A 20,024-nucleotide genomic window follows, 5' to 3' on the forward strand; every position below is an offset into this window, starting at 1 on the left:
CCTTTTGAAACCCAAAGAGGAGAAGTGTGTTGAGTGCCCCTAGATTTATAACCTAGAGAATTTTGAGAAAACAGTATTGTTTTAAACAAAGTTTGTGTGGATTTGTTTTGCAGTAATTTATTATTAATATACTATGAAAATCAATGGGCAAACTTGTAAAATCATATGTTTTATGGATATTGAGCAATTGAAACATTTGTTTGGGGGAAAGTAAAAGAAAAGAAAAGAAAAGAAAACTGTTCATTGGTACCTAATATACAGAATTCAATCATATCCTTAGGCATATCCTAAGGACAGTTACATCTTCTAGGTGCTTTTCTAGACCAAATCTCTATGTGAAATCACAAGATATATATATATATATATATATATATATATATATATAAAAGTACAAGGATATTTATACCTAATAGAAATACCTCCAAACTGGAAATAACATGTCTATTATAATTGAATGATAAAAACTATTTTATTTATCTAAAGGAAAGCCAAAATAACAGTACATTTTGTGGATGGTTCTTACAAATGCTCATGGAACAAAGGAAGCCATTGTTTTAAGAATGATGACAGCATTTATGACACCACTGTAGAAAAGTCAGACATGCAAGTTGCCTTGTGGTAATATTATGATGAGAGTGGATGAGCTTTGGGGGCTATAGCAGGACAAGAAGGAGACCTGGGAGTGTAGGCACATGGTAATGCATGAGCGCTTTGATCATGACCTTGATGAAGCACTGAACTTTCCTTGTGGAGACTCATGAACTACATGTGCCGTAGCACACAATTCTTACTATTTGGCAAATAACTTCTTTTTCAGCTGCTAAATATTAGCATACATTTTTCCCTCGATGTGGCTATGAAGCTAAGTAAAACTGCCCAGGATTGTCCAGCTAGCTAGGGGAAATATAATTGTAAAAGAAAACTAAGAAGAATCTAATATTAATGTTTATGTTGAAATTCTTCCTGAACCTGACTGAAAATATAAATGTGAAATGAGGAACACAAGAACAGGCACTAAGGGGTTTTTAACGTTTACAATTCATTGTTTTCAAACTGCAGTTTGCCGGGAAGATTCCTGCCACTCTGTAATGTCCTGTACAGCCGTTCTTCTCAGCCCAGTGGATCCAGGAAAAGAAGTGAATATGCTAGAAGAACCAAAATGTCCTGAGCCTTCCAAACAGTAAGTTGTCATTTAAGGTTCCAGGTGGTGGGATCTCATCTGAGATCTAGATCCACTTCGAAGTGGAGAGAGCTTCCCAGACATTCCAGCATATGATGGAAGTGGCAGAGTATGGGTGGGTAGAAATTTAGTTGGTTCAAAATAATTATTTTTCAACAAATCACTACTATCTACTGCCTTGAGTGTCTGACCTGTGTCATTTAAGTTTTATTTTGGAGTCATGTTTTAGGCGTTGGGTCCACAAGCTAAGAAGATAGTATTGTGTCTATATGTACACTCTTCCTGGATTAATTATTTCAAAGTAGCAGGGTTGTAGACTAAAATAGGATGAGTTTGTATTTTTGTTTGTTTACTCATTTTCTGTGTAAACGTGTGTCTATTGGTGTATGTGTACTTTTGAATAGAAGTCTACAGAGACAGAAAGGGAGTGTTGGATTCCTTAGTGGTTGCCAACTGCAGATATGGTTAGTAGAAAATCAGCCTAGTTTCTCTGGAAGAGGAGAAGGTACTTGTAATTGCTGAGGCCACTCACAACCTCTGAACTCAGTTCTTAGTATAAACTTATTTTAAAGCTGGCTTAGATTTTACAAGGAGTGCAAATCAGTACTTTACAAATTCCAATAAATTGTCATATACTAAAACTTTATATTATTGAAGTTTGCTGTGGGACATGATATTACATAGTAAGAAGTACAGAGGTTTGCTAACTATTGGTTTTGTTGCCTTCCTTGATCTGTATTCTGCATGTTATGGACACATTCATTTTGTGAAAATTTGTCAAGGTAGAAAGTGATGATATCGGCACACATTTTCCCAAATAGATGTTTATGCTCAAAAAGAATATTTAAAGGTTACAATCATGCAACTATAGTTTATTTATTTTTTTAGTTAAACAACACTCACAGTTAAATTTAGTTTTATATATTAATTAAGTGAAAGACTTTTATCCTCATAATGGCTAATGATGATTAAAGTCATGATAACAAATATACATAATCATAAACATTAAATCACAGCCATTTCTGATAAAATATTCATTCAATGAAAGGGAAAATTTGGTGCTGATTTTCCAGAGAACATAAGACTATGCCAGATATAATGTCTTTGAAGAACAAGTGACATGTGATATATATTGTAATATGTGACTATATGAAGCAGGCAATAATTATAAGTGCTCATAAAATATGTAATGTGTGGTGATATATGATCTGTGATGCTATGTGTTATATGACTTGTGATGATACGAAATAAAGGTAGTATGTGGTGGTATGTGACTTATGATGCTCTGTGGTACTAATGAAATCAAGAGATTTAGCATGATGCATGATATGTGTTGGTGTTTCATATGTGTTGATGTGTTATAAGTAGTTCTATATGATAGGTGAAGCCATATGGTATATGATGATATATGATATGGTATTCCATGTGATACATGGTGTTAAATAATATGTGGTGCTCTGAAATATATGTGATATGTGTTGATGAGTGATATATAGTGATATCTAATATGTGGTAATGTGTGACATGCGATGTGTGATATGTAGTGGTATGTGAGATGTAGTATGGGTTACATATGGTGACTTGTGGCACTATGTGTTATGTGATGGTATGTGATATGTGATGTGCATGTTGCCTGTGTTTATTAGTGACCCATCATATTCACGAGGGAAGGAGTCTTGGCACATCCAATGCTCCTTGCCCGGTTTGTGTTTGCCTATCTTTCTCCCTGACGGTATGCTCCCAAAGCAGTTTCCTACAACACAGTCCTATTTGATACTCTTTGTGAAATCAATTAGGAAAATCTCTAATATTGCATTCAATAATACTGAATCAAATGAAGCAATGCATGTATTTGATTGCATGAAGATATTCACTATTAATATTCTCATTATAGAGGAAAGAAATACCAAGCAATTCAGAAAGTGGTGATTGTAATCCAGTGTTAATGCGATATGAAAGTGAAATCCATTTAGCTGCACCTAATGGAGTTTAAGTTTTAGGATCCAATAGTCATCCTTTGTCTAATTGAAAGAAAATTGCATCACTTATTTGCCCAGTAAGTTACATTAAAAAGCGCAAATGTATTTTCATGCAGTGTGTATGAGGTTTTACCTAAGTTTACATATAGTTTTAACTTGGATCTGAAACTTCTTAGATTTTTCAAGTACTTACAAGAAAGCTGACTAATAGAATTAATAACTTCCTACCTCTAGCCTTTAGCTGTTTCATAAACAGTCTTATTTCAAATCCTGTTGTGAGTGTGTGTGTGTGTGTGTGTGTGTATTATTAGGTAGCAGTAACACCCTGTAGTTTCTGTTCTGTCTCTATTGCTTTAGGATCGATATTCCCATTTAAATGCTCTCTGCCAACGATATTATTAACTCACATAAATGTTACTTGTGTTTGCTTTTTGTGTCATAAAACTGACCAAATCTGTTTTGCTTTTGGACATTTATCTGTCCATGCTTCCATTTCTCCATCTGTTAATTATGGTGACAAATTGACCCTCACTGTGAAGGTATAAATGTATTACTCCAGAAGAAGATAGATTTTACGTCCCTGCCTCAGTATCATCTGTTACCATTATGGATGACCTTGTATATAGATGTCTAATACTTAAAGCTGCTGTCAAGACATCTCTCTAGGTGTCTTACCAGAATCTTCAGTAATGACCAAAGCCAAATACTGGCCAGCTTTTTCTCTGTTTAGTCATATAGCTAATCTCAAATACATAAAGCCTTATTATTTTTTTAAATCTTGGCTTTCCTTCATTATAATATTTCTGCAGTTCAATTGCTACTAACTCATTAATACTTTTATTATATTTGTAAGAGTTGAGCTGATGCAGAAGGCATTAGTATCTTACATATTTTACTAATATAAGTCCACAGTTGTGACTAGCAAGTTATTCAGATATCACGTATTTCCCCTTTTAACCTATGAAGTTATCCATCAATTTACGATATATGCCATGTAAGCCATGTGCCATTACTTTCAAAATTAATTGGTGTAAGTAGATGAATGAGCACAATGTAAATGCAAGAGTATTAACTGAAAATTGCTGATTGCCAGTGATAGACTCACAAAGCAAAGCATCTTCTGGAAAGTAATGGTGACTGGCTTATATTATTAGAATATAGTGGGTGGAAATTTCTAATATATTAGGGTGGAACTTCAAACAGAGATGCCAAAGACCATTTTATCTGCATCTATCCATATCACTAGACTGTCTGCAGCTCTCACTTTTTCTAGGACTTTCATTTCTCAAATGTTTCCAAAGTCTCAGCAACAGCCAAAACAGGTGTTCATTTTTCCAACACATCCAGTAGAGAGAGACAGTTTCTCTTAAATGAAAGCCAGTGGCAGATATGAGTGCCACTGGCTTAGATTGTTTGAAATAACCATTCAGACACAATATTGGTCATAATAGTTTTTATGCATTGGATTCCTTATGAAGCCTGGGAGACTCAGTTACACTGAGAATAAAAAGCGTACTTGAAATTTTGAAAACATTGGTAAATGAGAGCAAAAGTAGGGAAGAAAAGTTATAGTAATGTATAAAGATAGAATTCAAAGTAATAAGGTATGCTTAATTTAGTTTGTAATTTCATTTTAAATGGTAAAAATTTCGTTACAGTAAATTTAAGATACTGAAATACTTAGGTACAACATGTATATCCTTTTTCAATAAATTTTACTGACCTATTGTTCTTTTTCTAGTTGTGCTATTTGTAAGCAGTATATGAAATTTTCTGAATCTTGATTTGTGTGTTTTATTATTATTTATCTCATAAGACAAGGTCTGAAATATAATAATGAATAGGAAAACAAGATATATGTGTGTATATATTTATATATGTATACATATACATATATATACACATACACATATATATGTATCATGTACTTTGTAATTATTTTTATAGCATGTATATTAGCTAAGAACCTTTGTCACATATTTTAGAGATACGGCTGCTAGAGCCAGTTAATGCATTTTCATTTTCCATAAGTGAAAAATATGCAGAAATATTAGCTCCCAGTATAATAATGAAGTATCTCAGTTCTGTCATCTGAGAAGGGAATCTTGCATGCCTTGTATCACTTCTAATTCCGGTGGGATTACTGATTTAAGTACTTCATCCTTCTGACTGTGCTGACTTCTCATATAAATTCATACACCTTGGAATCTCTGAAACAGAATTATAGTAGCATAATTTAAAACTCAGAAAGTCTTTCACTAGACAGAACTGGAATAATTTTCTTCATAGGAGGGCTTCGGAGTATTTAAGATTATAAATAAGAAAGAAGTTTTAAGAGAATATCTTTTAATAACATTATAAACTAGGTAGATTTTAGAAATATCCTGTCTAAATAACACTATAAAGCCAACATATATTCCCTGTCTAGTATGAGTATAGTTTTTGTACAAACATTTCTTTGTTTAACATTGATCTAGTTTGTTAATATATCAGTATAAAACAATGCAAAGCAATCCAGAACATTGGCACTAATTATATTATTGTGTTAATATTTCATTACATAATTTGCAAGTCGTGAAACATTTCATGGCCATGGTGCTTATATACCCAACCGCAGTCAGGAGCAACTGTGGTTAGGACTTCCTGTTTAGGGCATAATGACAGGAAGAAGCTTTTCTTCCCACAAAAAGGCAAGGGAAAAGTTTTGCATTATATTAGTAGAGTTCTGAGGGTTGCTTTTGTCTATAGACAATCTAAAGCAAATAATTAAGCAAATAAAGCTGCATATTTAATTTTGTTTTATAATCTTTTCATATATATCTCAACAGGCTATGGAAATAATAAATTTGCTAGAAAACAGAAAATTCAGCCTGGGCAGGTGGCTCACACCTGTGAACTCAGCACAAAACAAAAAGCTCAGAGTGTGAAATCATCCTGGGATATTTAGTAGTTCCCTGCTTCAAAAAGAAAAAAAAAATATATGTAATCTGAATATCACACAGTGTTCAAATACTCAATCCCATAGAAACTGAGTTTGAAGCTTAAAAATTAAACTTTTTATAATTCACCAAAAATCATAATGTAAGCTTGGGGAGTCTTGTGGAAGAGCTGGAAGGAAGGATTGTGGGACCTGGGGGACAGAGACTCCATAAGAATACCAAGAAATTCAAATAACCTGGACTCTTGGGGGTTTCCAGAGACTGAACCAAGACCAAAGAGCTTACATGGACTGGACTGAGGCCCACCCTACCCCAACCCTCGTACATATGTAGTAGATATGCAGTTTGATCTTCATGGGATTCATCCTAACAACTATAGTGGGGTGGGGTGTGGGGTAGGGGCTGTTTCTGGCTCTGTTGCCTGCCTATGGATCTTACACCACCTTACTAGGCTGTCTTCTTTGGTCTCAGTGGAAGAGGTTGTGCCTAATCCTGCAGTGGTTTGTGCCATGGTGGGTTGTTACCCAGGGGAACCCTTCTCATTCTCAGAGGAGAAAGGGAGAGGGGAGTGATTATGTGAGGGGGGTGGGTTGGGGCTGGGATCCAGATGCGAGGTGAATAAATAAAATATATAAAATAAATCATAGTATCAAAGGTATGCTCACATTTACAGCCATGCACACTTTGCTATTCACTACTGTATGTGTGCTCAATAAGCAGCATGCTAAAGAGCACTGTCTGAAATGGATATAATATCCAAGCTCGGAGGAGAATGAAACCTTCCATCGATGGTTCTGGGTTTGACATTGTGCTCTGTTAGAAATCTACTTGTAACCAAAACTGATATCCACACATGCTCTGACTGTGTGTTTGAAATGATGAAAATTGTAGCCACTGTAAAGTTGGATATACAGGAAAAGGAAACGTAAAGTATGGTATTAATTCTCTATCCTTTCCATACTTTTTATACCCCGAAACTCAGGCTATCTGAAAGTCATGGTTCATGGCTATGTTTGTGGAAGTGCAGCATTACTTACTATGTGATCAAGCCTCTGGGCCAGGACCACCTCACTTTTCTTCATTCGCTTGCTGACCTTGGGACGGTCCACTGAACGACTTTGGAAAGCGTGTGGAGTTCCTGCTTTTCAGCATAGAGGTCTGGTTTGTAAAGTGAGACCTAGACCTACATGTTTTATTTCTTGAAGCTACCTTCTAATGTCATTCATAGCGTTCATTTATAAGCTGTTGGTGGGAGTCATCAAACAATTGTATCATTGGCCTATTTCCAGCATTATAATTTTAGAGAGATATAGTTATTTGTGCTTGTAGATAGATTCAGATCTCCTACCTCAACTGTTAAGTGCCTGATGTGTTAACAGGACTGTGCTTCTCTGTGTAGACTTTGTGCAGATAAACAGGTGTTACTGATAAACTGTAGTTTATCTGATAAATTTTTGGTAAATAGTTGTGCTGATAAACTAGTGAATAACCAAAAGGATACACATTGACCCTTTAGTTTTAACAAAATTTCAAAATTACAATTGTGTCTGTGGTTGTAGGGTAGAAGTATATTTTGCTGTAAGAGCTCATGGTAAGTCTCTTAGAGTAATAAAGAGGTCAGAGGAAATTCCTCTTAGAAAGGGATGTTTTAGCGAAGATTTACAGGATCCTGGTTACAGAGGCAGAGGAGCAAAGGGAGAATGTTATGGCAGAGAGAAAGTTTGATTACATGTTTTGCAGTCAGAAATGTGAAAAAGAAATAAAAAGGGTGATGGGGACCTAGGGAATACAAGATACATAAGAGAGCCCAGGAGAGACCTCAGACAGAGCCTGTGAAAGCCTTCTGGTTTGTCATGGACAGCTCACTGGAAGTTACTGAATTGATGGAGTACAGGAGTTCACCTGAAATAGACAATATTCCTTCCCCAAACCCGGGTTAGTGATTCTACTCATGGTGCTTAAATTTAGATGTGGTGGATACACTGATGTATCTACAATTTTTGGAATTTTAGTTTCTACAAAAATCACAGAAATATAAGATGATGTTTTCTTTATAATCATAGATGTAGCAACGTGAGGCTACTTCGGAATGTCCAAAGCAGTTGACTATGATTCGCATAGTGCTCTAGCAGAAGCATAGTTTTTTTGCCAGCTGAAGATAATTTCTGTTATTATGTGATGTTTGGAATTCTGGGAACTTCTTAGAGCATATATAAAGTCCAGGGCCCAGAGAGGCAGGTGAGGGATTGGTTATTTCGGAAGTTGATTGTAGTTTTTTTTTAATAGTAGTGGTCAAAAAGGAAACAAAAAGGGAAGACATTAGATACAGGGAGTTTCCAAACTCCTCTCTCCCTTCTTGTTTTTCCCCTATTTAGTGCTAGAAGGTGAAACCAGGCGTAAAGGGTAGAAAAAAAAAAGAACCCACATAGGAGCAAAGGCGAGATACAGATTGACACCATAGAAATTGGCAAATTCTATGCACTTTGGCGTTCCCTCTCTTTCATACAGCTAGCAAAATGCCCTCCCCATACCATTAAAGGAAGATTTTTGAGAGTCTAGTAATCACTGTGGTAACTCATGGGAGTGTTCGCTGAACTGTTTAACTTGAAGCAGGTCAGTGTGACAGGAGACCCTGGTCAGCCAAGGCAAATTAAACACAGTTACTAAACAGAAAGTATCAATGGGGTAGAGATGGGATATTATTTTTATTACTAATTGTTCCAATGTTTAAAACCATACAAGTGTGGACATTCTAGTGATGAATAAGTAATGATTCTGTTCTCACCATGTTAGTGAATATTGCAATTAGCACTTTATAAATGAGTCACACACATGACTCACAAACCCTCTTTCAAACTCAGTGACAATTTACAGTGGAAATGTACAACAGAATATCTTGCTAAGGTCTTCATATAAATCCCATGATTCTTCACAACAATTTTCTTTCACTTACCCTCCATTACTCAATGCACTGAAATTTTCTTCTATGGCTAAACGGTAGGCACACAGAGTACTACCAGAACTATCCATGCTCTTCCCCATGTGAGTGTTTCAGAAGAATCAACAATAGCTTTTATTTCTTTAGTCTAAGCATAGAAGCAGTTGTCAGAAAGATAAAGGAAGAGATTTCTTCAGAGAGTCTTCACCCAGTGTGAGTCTATTCAAATTTGGGAGGGAAGCTGTTGGGAAGAGGCATTTTCTAATCACAGCTCATAGAGAGTTCAGAAGGATCAGTTTCCTATTTCTTGGCAGCTGGAAACACAAAAGGCAAATGCTAATTTCCTGCCTTGCTGCCTGAAGCAGGCCTGCTTGATCTGAAGAGGAAAGAAGGCTTAGTGCCTGCCAAAGCTGCTTCCTGAGTGTCAGAGTCCACGGGGAGGACACTGACCAAGGTGACGGAGGTAGAGGAGAATGAAGAACAAGACTGCGGCTTCCCTGGTTAATGCTAGGGCACCATAACATGCTGGCTGGAAGATAACCTTAAAGGCTCACTCCGTGTGCATTTGCTAGTCTCTATAGACTGCTTTATCTTCTGGATTGAGCCTCTCTCCCCACCACCAGAACAAAGGATAAGGAAGTTAATTCTCCTTATCCTGACTAAGGCCTTAGAAGGAAAACTTGGTAATTGTTTTTGTCTTAAGTGTCTGCTATTGTTCTGTAAAAGCAATCCTGAATTATATTAGCAAGCCTCTTGGCAGCCAGATCTGTCCTTTTGCATGCATATTTTTAAATGAGTTAGGTTCTTACCTTGGGCTTGGCATTTGAGATGATTGTTTTCTATCCCCTCTCCAGCTGTGCTGCTTTATTCATTCATCTCCAAGGTTGAAGAAAATCAAGGTTTCCTCCAAGCAATAGGGAATTCCTCTGCCAAGGACTGTGCCCCATATTTCTCCACTAAGCTACCCTTGCTGTACACCTTCAGTCACTCGGTGACCTTACAGTCACTAGTAATGGACGGATCTTAGAAGGACCTCTGGGACATTTAAACACAGGTCTTCTAGTCACGCTGTGTATGGAGACAGCAAGGTGGGAGGAAATGGGACAGGTTTTGATTTTTTAGCCAATTACAATTTGCTGACTGTGAGAGCACAGATGATCACTAGCTCTCTCCATGCCAAACGTTCATGCTCACCTTCTTGCAAGATCTCATTCACATATGGTTTATGCATTTTGAAGGCAGTAAAGTTAGTTGACTTGTGGTGGAAACCGTGTTTTCCTCACACTACTGTGGCTCCACAAAGACACGATCTGCACAGGTCCAAGTCAGACAAAACCCCAACTCTGGAAGGAAGGGGAGTGGGCACCAAGTCCCACTTGTAACTCAATCCTTTTGTAATTGATGCTCTGCAGGAAAATCAGGTTTCTCCAAAGGAGTGTCACTGGGTTTACCAACCACATTCCTGGACAGATCACATGCCTAGGGGGAGTTAACTCCATGGTATTAGTTTTTGCGTGGTAGTTTCTTTCTCTGTCTCTCTTTTTTCCTTTTATTTTGACAATTCTGTCATGTTCATTTTGTTCTTTTGAATACATCCCCCCCCATACACACACACACACACAGAGAGAGAGAGAGAGAGAGAGAGAGAGAGAGAGAGAGAGAGAGAGAGAGAGAGGTGAAATTGGGTGGGTAGGAGGGGTATATATCTGAGAATAGCTGGGGGTATTATCCAAAATAATATTCTGAAGAAAACTTTAAAAAAAAATCCCGTGTTACTCAAGAACCAGGAGACTTTAATAGCACAAAGACAAAAATTATGAAAAGAGCACTCTTGAGAGAAGCTTGTCTCATGATTGATAGACTTGTTATTTTATTTTCCTGCGGTTTATTGCTCCTCAGTAAGTCCCAGGATTTGTTCCCTTGTGCAGTCAGCCTGTCAAGTCAAGAACTCCCACTGTCATGTCATGTCTAGGCTGACAGGCCTTTGTACACTGAGCGTGTAAGTGCTATTTTTCAGATGACTTGGGACTACTTGATAAGATGACTGAAGTGTTTCAGTTCTCTTTATGGGGTAATATAAATACCGATTTATCAGATCCTCAAACAAGATTGCAAGTGCTCTACAAGTAGTGCCTATGTGTGCATGCAGGCACATAGCAAGCTCTCAGCTACCCATGCTAGCATATTACAGTGAATTCTGTTTTCAAACACATGTGCATTTTATTTATAGCTGTCCTATAACAATGTAAATAAAAGTATAAACCTTGAAGCAACAGCACAAAGTAATATTATCAGATAAGCAGGCAAAGCTAAAAGGGTATCACTTGCATGTCACGGGTACAGATTTTAAACTGTGTGGCAGAATTGCATTGGACACAAAGAAAGAAATCATTACAAAGAAACAGATGCAGTATCATTTGTAAAATTGTGGTAAGCAGGTTTATAGTTCTAGGAAAATATAGACATTCATAATGTATTATGATAGTTATTATTTTGTACATTTGTTGCAATGTTTCTATAAAAATGTGTTTACATGCTTTTTTTTCAAAGAAAGTGTTATTCTTGTGCACTTGTATATGTATATATCTGTGTATGTATGTTTTTGTGGGTGTGTGTATGTACATGTCTCGTGTGGGGTGTATATGTGGCTGTATGTTTGTGCATGTCTGAGCATGTGTGGCTGTGTACGCATTTCTGTGCATCTGTAGGCATGTGAATATGTACATGGCTATGTATGTGTAGGTATGCATATGTGCATTACTATGTATGGAGGGGTATATGTATTTGTATGTACGTCCATGAGGAGGCCAGAAGTCAACCTCAGGTATTATTGCTCAGGCGCCACCCACCTTTGATTGCAGTGTTTGATTGACAATTTTGTATACATCTACGATGTATTATGATCATATTCACCCCATTACCTTTTCTTATCCCCATCCTTTTGTGTCAATATCCTTCTTTCCTGCCTTTCAAGTGTCATATCTGTCTTTAGACTCCTACTTCTCCCATCCTTAGTCAGAGAGAATTGTGTTTGTGTGCAGAGGACAAAAGTTAATCCAGAATGTACAAAATAAACTACAGATGGTTCTCAGTCGTGAATGGGAAGTCTATATCACTCTTTTCAAAACCCAGGAAACATTGCTGATGAGGATATGGAAGGTAAGTCAGGGATGGAAGGCAGGAAGGCAGCACAGCGAGGCACAGGGCATGTTAGTTGTGCTCATGGGTACTCAGCAGCTCTGGCTGTTTCTGCATTTTTTTGTTGAGGTAATGTTTCTCTCTGTGACCTGAGAGCCACTGATTAGTCTAGGCTAGCTGCACAGCAAGCCCCAGAGATCTTGCCTTCATCTTTCTAGTCCTTCAAATAGAAACAAAAGTCAATATCCAAGCTCTTTATCTGGGCACTCAGAATTGACATCTGGTGTTCATACTTTTAGCTTTGTGGACTGAGCTATCTCCCTACTTCAAGTCTTACCTTTTCACATGTACTAAATTAAGGTCTATTTATAGCGTATTTGTGCTGGGCTATTGTTTTGTCCAAAGCCCCATATAATAGTAAGTCATTTATAACTAAAAATACTTGAGAAGTGACCACTTTCTATTTATATTTGAGATTGAGTGTATTTTTTTTTTTTTTTACTAGAAGGTTGGACAAACTCCATTTGTTGAAAATAAGTATGATGAATGCTCTTCTATTGTAAATAGTTCATCATTAACATATCAACACTTTGAATAATTCACAGATGAATATGGAATTTAAACAGTATTTTGTCATATGAGGTTGGAAAGAAAGCTCTCAAAATTAGGAAGTGCAGCAACTAGCTTGATTTAGAGCAGGGCTAAAAGTTTTCTAAAAGTTGTCCTGAAAGTTGTTGTGTTTGTGAGAAAAACATTAGAAACAAATTCTAATGACAAGTCTATCAGTACAACTTATAAAATGCAAAGTGACTTATATTGCCATTTGCTCCATAGAGTGAACCTACAATAAATACTAATATTTTCAAATATTTTTGAATTAAGAATCCCCCCATGGCTAAGGCAACTTGTATTCAAATTAACTACTTCATACTCAACTAACATCGAAATACTCCTGTGATGGAGCACATAAGACAGGATGTTAACTATCTACGTTCTTCATTGTTACTCAGTAGAAACCAGGAACAGAGCAATTCAGATCCGATATTTCCTATCTATCTGTTCATCTTTATGTCTCAGTCACCCTCTTTAATAGTTTTCTTAGTACAACATTCTTAAGTATGTGCTTGTTATATTATTTATTTCACAGTTTAGAATTTTTGTTGCACAGTTTATAGAAGCTATTATGTGCTGCCTCCAGCTTTACAGATACTAGTTCATTTAATATCTGCATTCATTGTGACTGTATCTTCAATAGTTATCCACAAGTCACAGTGAAGGAAATGAGGGTATAGAGACATGAACTAACCTGTTAAAAATGACTCAGGGTAAGAAGAGTAAATTGTACTTTCTTTACATAATCTTAATTTGCCAAGTCTTAAATTTGGCACAATATATAGTTATTTTTAATATTTTTCAGTTTCTATAAATTTTAGCAACCTGAAATATGCCATTATAAACCATTATAAACATGTATGTTGTATAAAACCAGCACATCTGCAGAATAAATGGAATTCAAGTTAAGTTATTCTTCTTCATTATTGGCCATCTCACCCATCAGAACCTTTGCATTTGTCTTCACAAGTGAACCAAGAAGGGAAGTGCTATGGACTTAGTGCCTTCCATTTTACTTAATCTATATTTTAAGTCTATTATGTTAGCTTTATCTTCTTTGGCATTCCTTTGCAAAATGACTTTTATTAACTTCAAATAAATAAGTAAATAAGACCAACATATGTTTTCGATGGCTTACAGGCAATTACGGAAGAATTTGTAGAAATAAGGCAGATGAGATGGCTTAGCAAGAAAATGCACCTTCTCCTAATCCTGACCTGAGTTCATTCTTGGGACACACATGGTAGAAAGTGCTGACAACCACAGGTGCCCGTTTATCTCTTCAGATGAATAATCATCACACATATACACACACTCACATACGGGGGGGAGGAGAGAGAGAGATGAAATAACATAAATGTAGATATACATAAGATTTGAAAAAAAGGGGGGGCTTCTCTGCAACTAATATATTCAATCTACATTCTACACATTTTATTGGGTGATATAATAGTTCACCAAATAGGGTGTCACTAGGTAATTTAGATGTATCATTATGATATTTCCTATTTTATACAATCAGCTTATAGTTTTCCTGTAATAAAAAAAGAAATCAGAACTGATAGTATGTGTGGGTCTGTGTAGATCTAAGGGTTTGTCAAAGATTTCTTTTTAAAAGTGATTTAGAGAGGTGGGTCAAGAAATAAGAGAGACTTTTATAATGAATCTGTGCTGGGAAATTCTAGTCATTGTGAATTTCATATGACTGAGCACTTGAAGTAATGAAGATGGATTTCAGTAATGGGAAATCTGTAGGACACTTTACCATGAAATCCTTTCTAATCTATACTGTTTCTTCTGATAAAGATCACCTGTATTTTTTTATGATTACACATATATTTGATTTTAAAACATTATATTTTCCTTAAGATAATTAAGGTATAGCATGATTTTTAAATATGTAAAAATTATAATGTATTAAGATAGTTTTAAATCTAGAATGAATGTGTTATGAGGTCTTTAAATGGCATTTTTTTCAATAAAATGCTTCATTTTTATATCTGTAGACTATTCTGCCCTAGTTATTATTTTGTTCTGGAGATGACTTCATTTTCTTTCTTTTATAGAAGGCAGTTTTTAATTTGTATCTAAATATGAATCTTAATACATTTGACATATTTTCTGTAAAATGCTGTTTCAGTTTTATATGTGAACTGGTTTGCATAACAGTTCTAAACAAATAACTAATTTACTTTAGTTACATGGAGTTAGAAGTCATTTCCTATGAGTTATCAAGAAATTAGTTAAGTTGTGTAGCTATCGCAGAGTGTAATGCAGATAAATAAAACCCTTGAGTTGGGACTGTGGCTCCAGTTCCTCCATCCTCCACATGACTGACAGCAAATCATTTGACTCAGTCCTTTCCTCCTTTCTTTTAAATTAAAGGCTTAAAATAGATATTCCTTCAGATGATATACTCCCTGAAATTTGCTATTTGATCACTTAGGTTGTACATATGCAAAACATTTGATAAAATAGCCAACAGTAATTATGTTTTGATGAATTCATAATATTTTATTTAATGGTTTTCTGATACAAAAGCTATTTTCAAGATCACACCAGGTTCTTGTCCCCAGTGCCTTTTTTCTCACTCTACATGTGAGTATAAACATGTTCTTGCCTTTGCAACACCTTCCATTAATGTTTTACTCTTTTTCATTCCATTCTATAATGAGCTAACTCAATAATATATGGACTGTTACATGTATGACTGCTGTCATAACTTGGCAAATAAAACACATTGAATTATGTCTATACTCTTCCTTGTCCATGAATATTGTTTCTACTGAATTATAAATAAGTGTATAAATATCTAAATAAACTTGATGTAGTCTACTAAGGATAGGAGAGTGTAACAATGACAAATAGATGATGTCTTTATTTTGTATTTCAGCATTTGGAACTCAGATGTCTTAAGAGAAATATGCTCTTTAGCTATAAAAACAAACTAGGAGTTATTGCATTATATTGAATTGTTACCCACATGCTTTATCATTTAATTGGAATGAAAAGTAAGGTGAAAAGAATTTTAAATGAATACGCATAGACTTCAGGAAACAAATAATAAAAGAATGCAAGAGAAAGCTGCTTCCTGATATTGAATGGTCATTCTGTAATTAAAATGTAATGTGTCCCTCAGATGTTTTGCACCATTAATTATTAGTATGGTGATTGAACATTTAATTTTAAAATTGAATACTCAATTGAGTTTTACAGCTATAAGATTTATAGGCCACAAATATAATTTTCTACTTATCTCAGAAAAAAAGAAAGAACAAGAAATGTTTTATTGCATCTATGCTTTCTTACTTCAGTTGTAGAATAATTTCCCTCCATACCTGTCATTTGCAGGCAACAGGAGAAAAACATTAGAAGCTGCTCAGTACTTCTTGAAATAAACTGGCACAACTATTTTCTCTTTCTATCATACTTATCGTACTATGGACAATTAAAACAGTACCTTATCATGTATTTTGCATTTAAAAAAATACCTTAACAAGATAGATACTTCTGAATATCTTTTGGTGACTCAGAGATCCTGGAGATAGTCTGTGGCTATTTCAATGCTCTATAAGAACCAAACTGGAAAAGTAACCAGCAGAGGACTCTGTTTACATTGCCAGGGAGCCCTGGCATCCTGTCTTTGGCAGTTAAACCACCAGTTCAGGGTATGTCATCAGTCTTGTGCTAAAGAAGAGAAATTTCAGTTCTTGTTTTACAAATGATACTCAAGAGTTTAAAAGCCAGAAAGAGAAGAGTTACAACACTTATAATATAACTTTCTTTAGGGAAGTTTCACCACCCTCAGGTTGAGGACCACTGCTGCAATGAAGTAATTCACTGTTGGAATTTAAGGGTCAGTGGGAGAAGATGTACCAAATCCTTGAGAGACTTGAGGCCTCAGGAAGCAGGGCAGCCTGATGGTACAAGAGCATCTTCTAAGGAACAGGGGGGGAGGAGGAATAGAATGAGGGACTGTGGGAGGGAGACAGGGAGGGAAAACAATGGCTGGATTAAAAATAAATTTTATAAAAATGTTTCAGATTTTATAGGGCTTGATAACATTACAGATATCAAACACTGGCCTTGTCCTCTTTCAATTTAGTTACATGATGGTATCATAATTATACAGCTATTTACAAAGAAAATAATTTCACATATAAAACTTAAATTTTATAAATATTACCTTTTATTGAGTTAGAAACTAATACTTCTTATAAATAAAAAACTATTTCATTTAACCCATTTCAAATATATTAAAACTACCCCATAAGATACTTAAATTATCTTGGGAGTAGGAATTTGTTAAGGGTTAAATACAGTATCTAAATCTGAATTGAGAACATTATGAAAAACAACTCTTATGTGAAATCATGTGTACATGTTTATGATAACAATTTTATGGAAAGATTAAATAAAATTCCATTGTCTTTACTAAGGACTCAAAAATAATATATGAAAATGGATTAGGATTGTGCTTCTCTCTGCACTGCCTACATCCTTAGACTGGAACAGTTCACTGTACTCCAAACATTCAAAATAGAAAGGCAAAACAAGTGCTCATGTATGAACTGTGGAGAAATGAAACGCCAGCATGTGCATACATGCCATGTCATGGAAAATTATTCACCCCAGACAATGGTGAGGCACTCATGTAAGATTCAGTAAGACTCTGTGATATTATATGGAGTGAAAAACTTTATTAAAAATTGACGATAAATTTATGATTCTATGTACAAAATATGTAGTCAGTTTTTAGACAAATCATGCAGAGATATATTCTAGGACCTGAGTAAAAAAAAACACAGGGTCAGATACAATTTGCTAAACACATGAAACTCAAGAAGAATGAAGACTGAAGTGTAGACACTATGCCCCTCCTTAGAAGTGGGAACAAAACACCCATGGAAGGAGTTACAGAGACAAAGTTTGGAGCTGAGATGAAAGGATGGACCATGTAGAGACTGCCATATCCAGGGATCCACCCCATAATCAGCATCCAAACGCTGACACCATTGCATACACTAGCAAGATTTTGCTGAAAGGACCCAGATATAGCTGTCTCTTGTGAGACTATGCCGGGGCCTAGCAAACACAGAAGTGGATGCTCACAGTCAGCTAATGGATGGATCACAGGGCTCCCAATGGAGGAGCTAGAGAAAGTACCCAAGGAGCTAAAGGGATCTGCAACCCTATAGGTGGAACAACATTATGAACTAACCAGTAACCCGGAGCTCTTGACTCTAGCTGCATATGTATCAAAAGATGGCCTAGTCGGCCATCACTGGAAAGAGAGGCCCATTGGACACGCAAACTTTATATGCCCCAGTACAGGGGAACGCCAGGGCCAAAAAGGGGGAGTGGGTGGGTAGGGGAGTGGGGGTGGGTGGGTATGGGGGAACTTTTGGTATAGCACAGGAAATGTAAATGAGCTAAATACCTAATAAAAAATGGAAAAAATTAATCTAAAAAAATTAATCAGAGTATGATAGAGCTGAACATAAAGTGTCCTCTGGCCTCTTGAGAGTGTGAACACAGACACCATGCTTATGTGTGTGTGCACACAATTTGAACAGCAATAAAAGCTGGAAGATTTATACAGTTCATTCAAAATACTATATATGATTACATATGTTTAGAGGACAATTTGTCTGCAATAAAACCTTTTTTCCTTTTTCATCTCAAAAAAAAAAAAAAGAAAAAAAGAAAACACAGGGTCTTAGTGGTTAGTGGGCATGCAGTTTTAGTTTGAGAAGATGAACATTTCTGAAGATGGATGGAGATGTAAATCCGGTTCTTTAGAGGATGAAAACTGATTAAATAAACTTATACACTAGAGTGGTTTACACATTAGAGTCACACAATGACTGTTTTACATAGTAGAGCTTCCCCTCCCCCCCCCCCCAAACTGATAGTTGCTCCATTTGGGAGGCTGGATGCTGCATCAGCCCTAGGGGATTCCTGGAGTGTCCCTGCTCTTCCATGCACATTGGATGCCTGAGAAACCTGGCTTCTTTATTAGCTCATGAATACTATAGACTTAGCAAAGGTGTAGATAAGCTTGAGAGTGAGAGTAAAGGCAAACAGGCTGAGCTTCTTTGTACTCTGGATTCTTGGCTCCTACCAGAAGGTGCTGCCTGCATTTAGGATAAATCTCAGATGCCCTAGGAAATCCCCCACAGGAGTGCTCCTTGGTACATCAGTGTGTGGAGGAATGTCTGAAAGAAGTGTATTTATAGTGGTTTTCTTTCCAGGCTCGAGCAAAAGCTCAATGGTTAAAGCATTTTCTCTGCAGAAGATGTGGCTTCAGTTCACAGCACACAGCCACCTATAACTCCAACTCACAACCACCTATAACTCCAGCTCGAGGAGACTTGTCAGGCTCTTCTGAGCTCTATGTGGTATACATACTTATTACATACAGGCAAAATACTCATGTAAAGTAAAAAAGAAATCTTCAAAATGGCTAACTTTTTTCTGACATTATATTTCTTTCCTTTTTCTTTCTAACTCTGCCATTACTTCCAAATTTGATATCTTTTAAATTTTATTTTGGTTGTGTGAGGCAGGGTCTTGTCACTTAGTCTCAGCTAGCCTCATACCTATTCATTCTATAACACAGGTTGACCTAAATCACTCTTCCTCTTTCCAGAGTGTTGCATAAAAGTATATGACTGTGCTCAGGATTGTGTACACTGCCTCCCTCACCACTCCTGATCCATCTATGCACAAATAGGCAGCAAGCTCACATGGAAGAGTAAAGGATAAAGTAAACTCCAAACACTCTCTGCCAAAATAGATGGAATTTCTCAAAGGCACAGTTAAACACGGACTCCAAGGACCTGTCTGAGGATACTCACATTTCCAACCCATGCTTTCCAGTCCTGGCTATTCTCAATCTACTCATCCAAGTCCCTAGATGTCTCATCATAAGGACCCCAAAATTAGCTTTGCTACTCGGCAGTTTCTGCCCTCCAGCCACCTGACAGCTTAAATAAGCTATAAGCAAAGAGCTTTCCTGAGACCTATACTTCTTCAGGAAAGCTGTCTCAGCAACAATCTTATCTCTTTATCTTATCCCATCTTCATCCCTGCAGCCAGGTCTGTGGTCTCATTTCATCTCTCATCTTCTGATCCTCTTCAGGCCCATTGTTGCCATCTTACTAGAATCCTGTCTGTTCTCAGTAGCCTCACATCTCATAAGCAATTCATTCTCTCATTTAATCTTGACTTCACTA

The 20,024-nt window shown here is 36.4% G+C and overlaps 1 protein-coding gene across 6 annotated transcripts in view; it reads left to right on the forward strand.

Moving 5' to 3' along the window:
• Ccser1 (coiled-coil serine rich 1) overlaps positions 1-20,024 on the forward strand; it is a 1,202,904-nt gene that overhangs the window by 241,938 nt on the left and 940,942 nt on the right. For all 6 annotated transcript variants that reach the window (XR_868854.3, XM_011241297.3, XM_006505955.2 and 3 more), the window contains exon 5: positions 1,060-1,180. Coding sequence is in view for 5 of the 6 variants with exons in the window: in XM_011241297.3 (XP_011239599.1) it covers positions 1,060-1,180 (121 nt within the window). In the remaining variant the exon portion in view is untranslated. The remainder of the gene's footprint in view (positions 1-1,059; positions 1,181-20,024) is intronic.

The sequence above is a fragment of the Mus musculus genome, chromosome 6, assembly GCF_000001635.26.
Source record: "Mus musculus strain C57BL/6J chromosome 6, GRCm38.p6 C57BL/6J".
NCBI classification, from domain to species: Eukaryota; Metazoa; Chordata; class Mammalia; order Rodentia; family Muridae; genus Mus; species Mus musculus.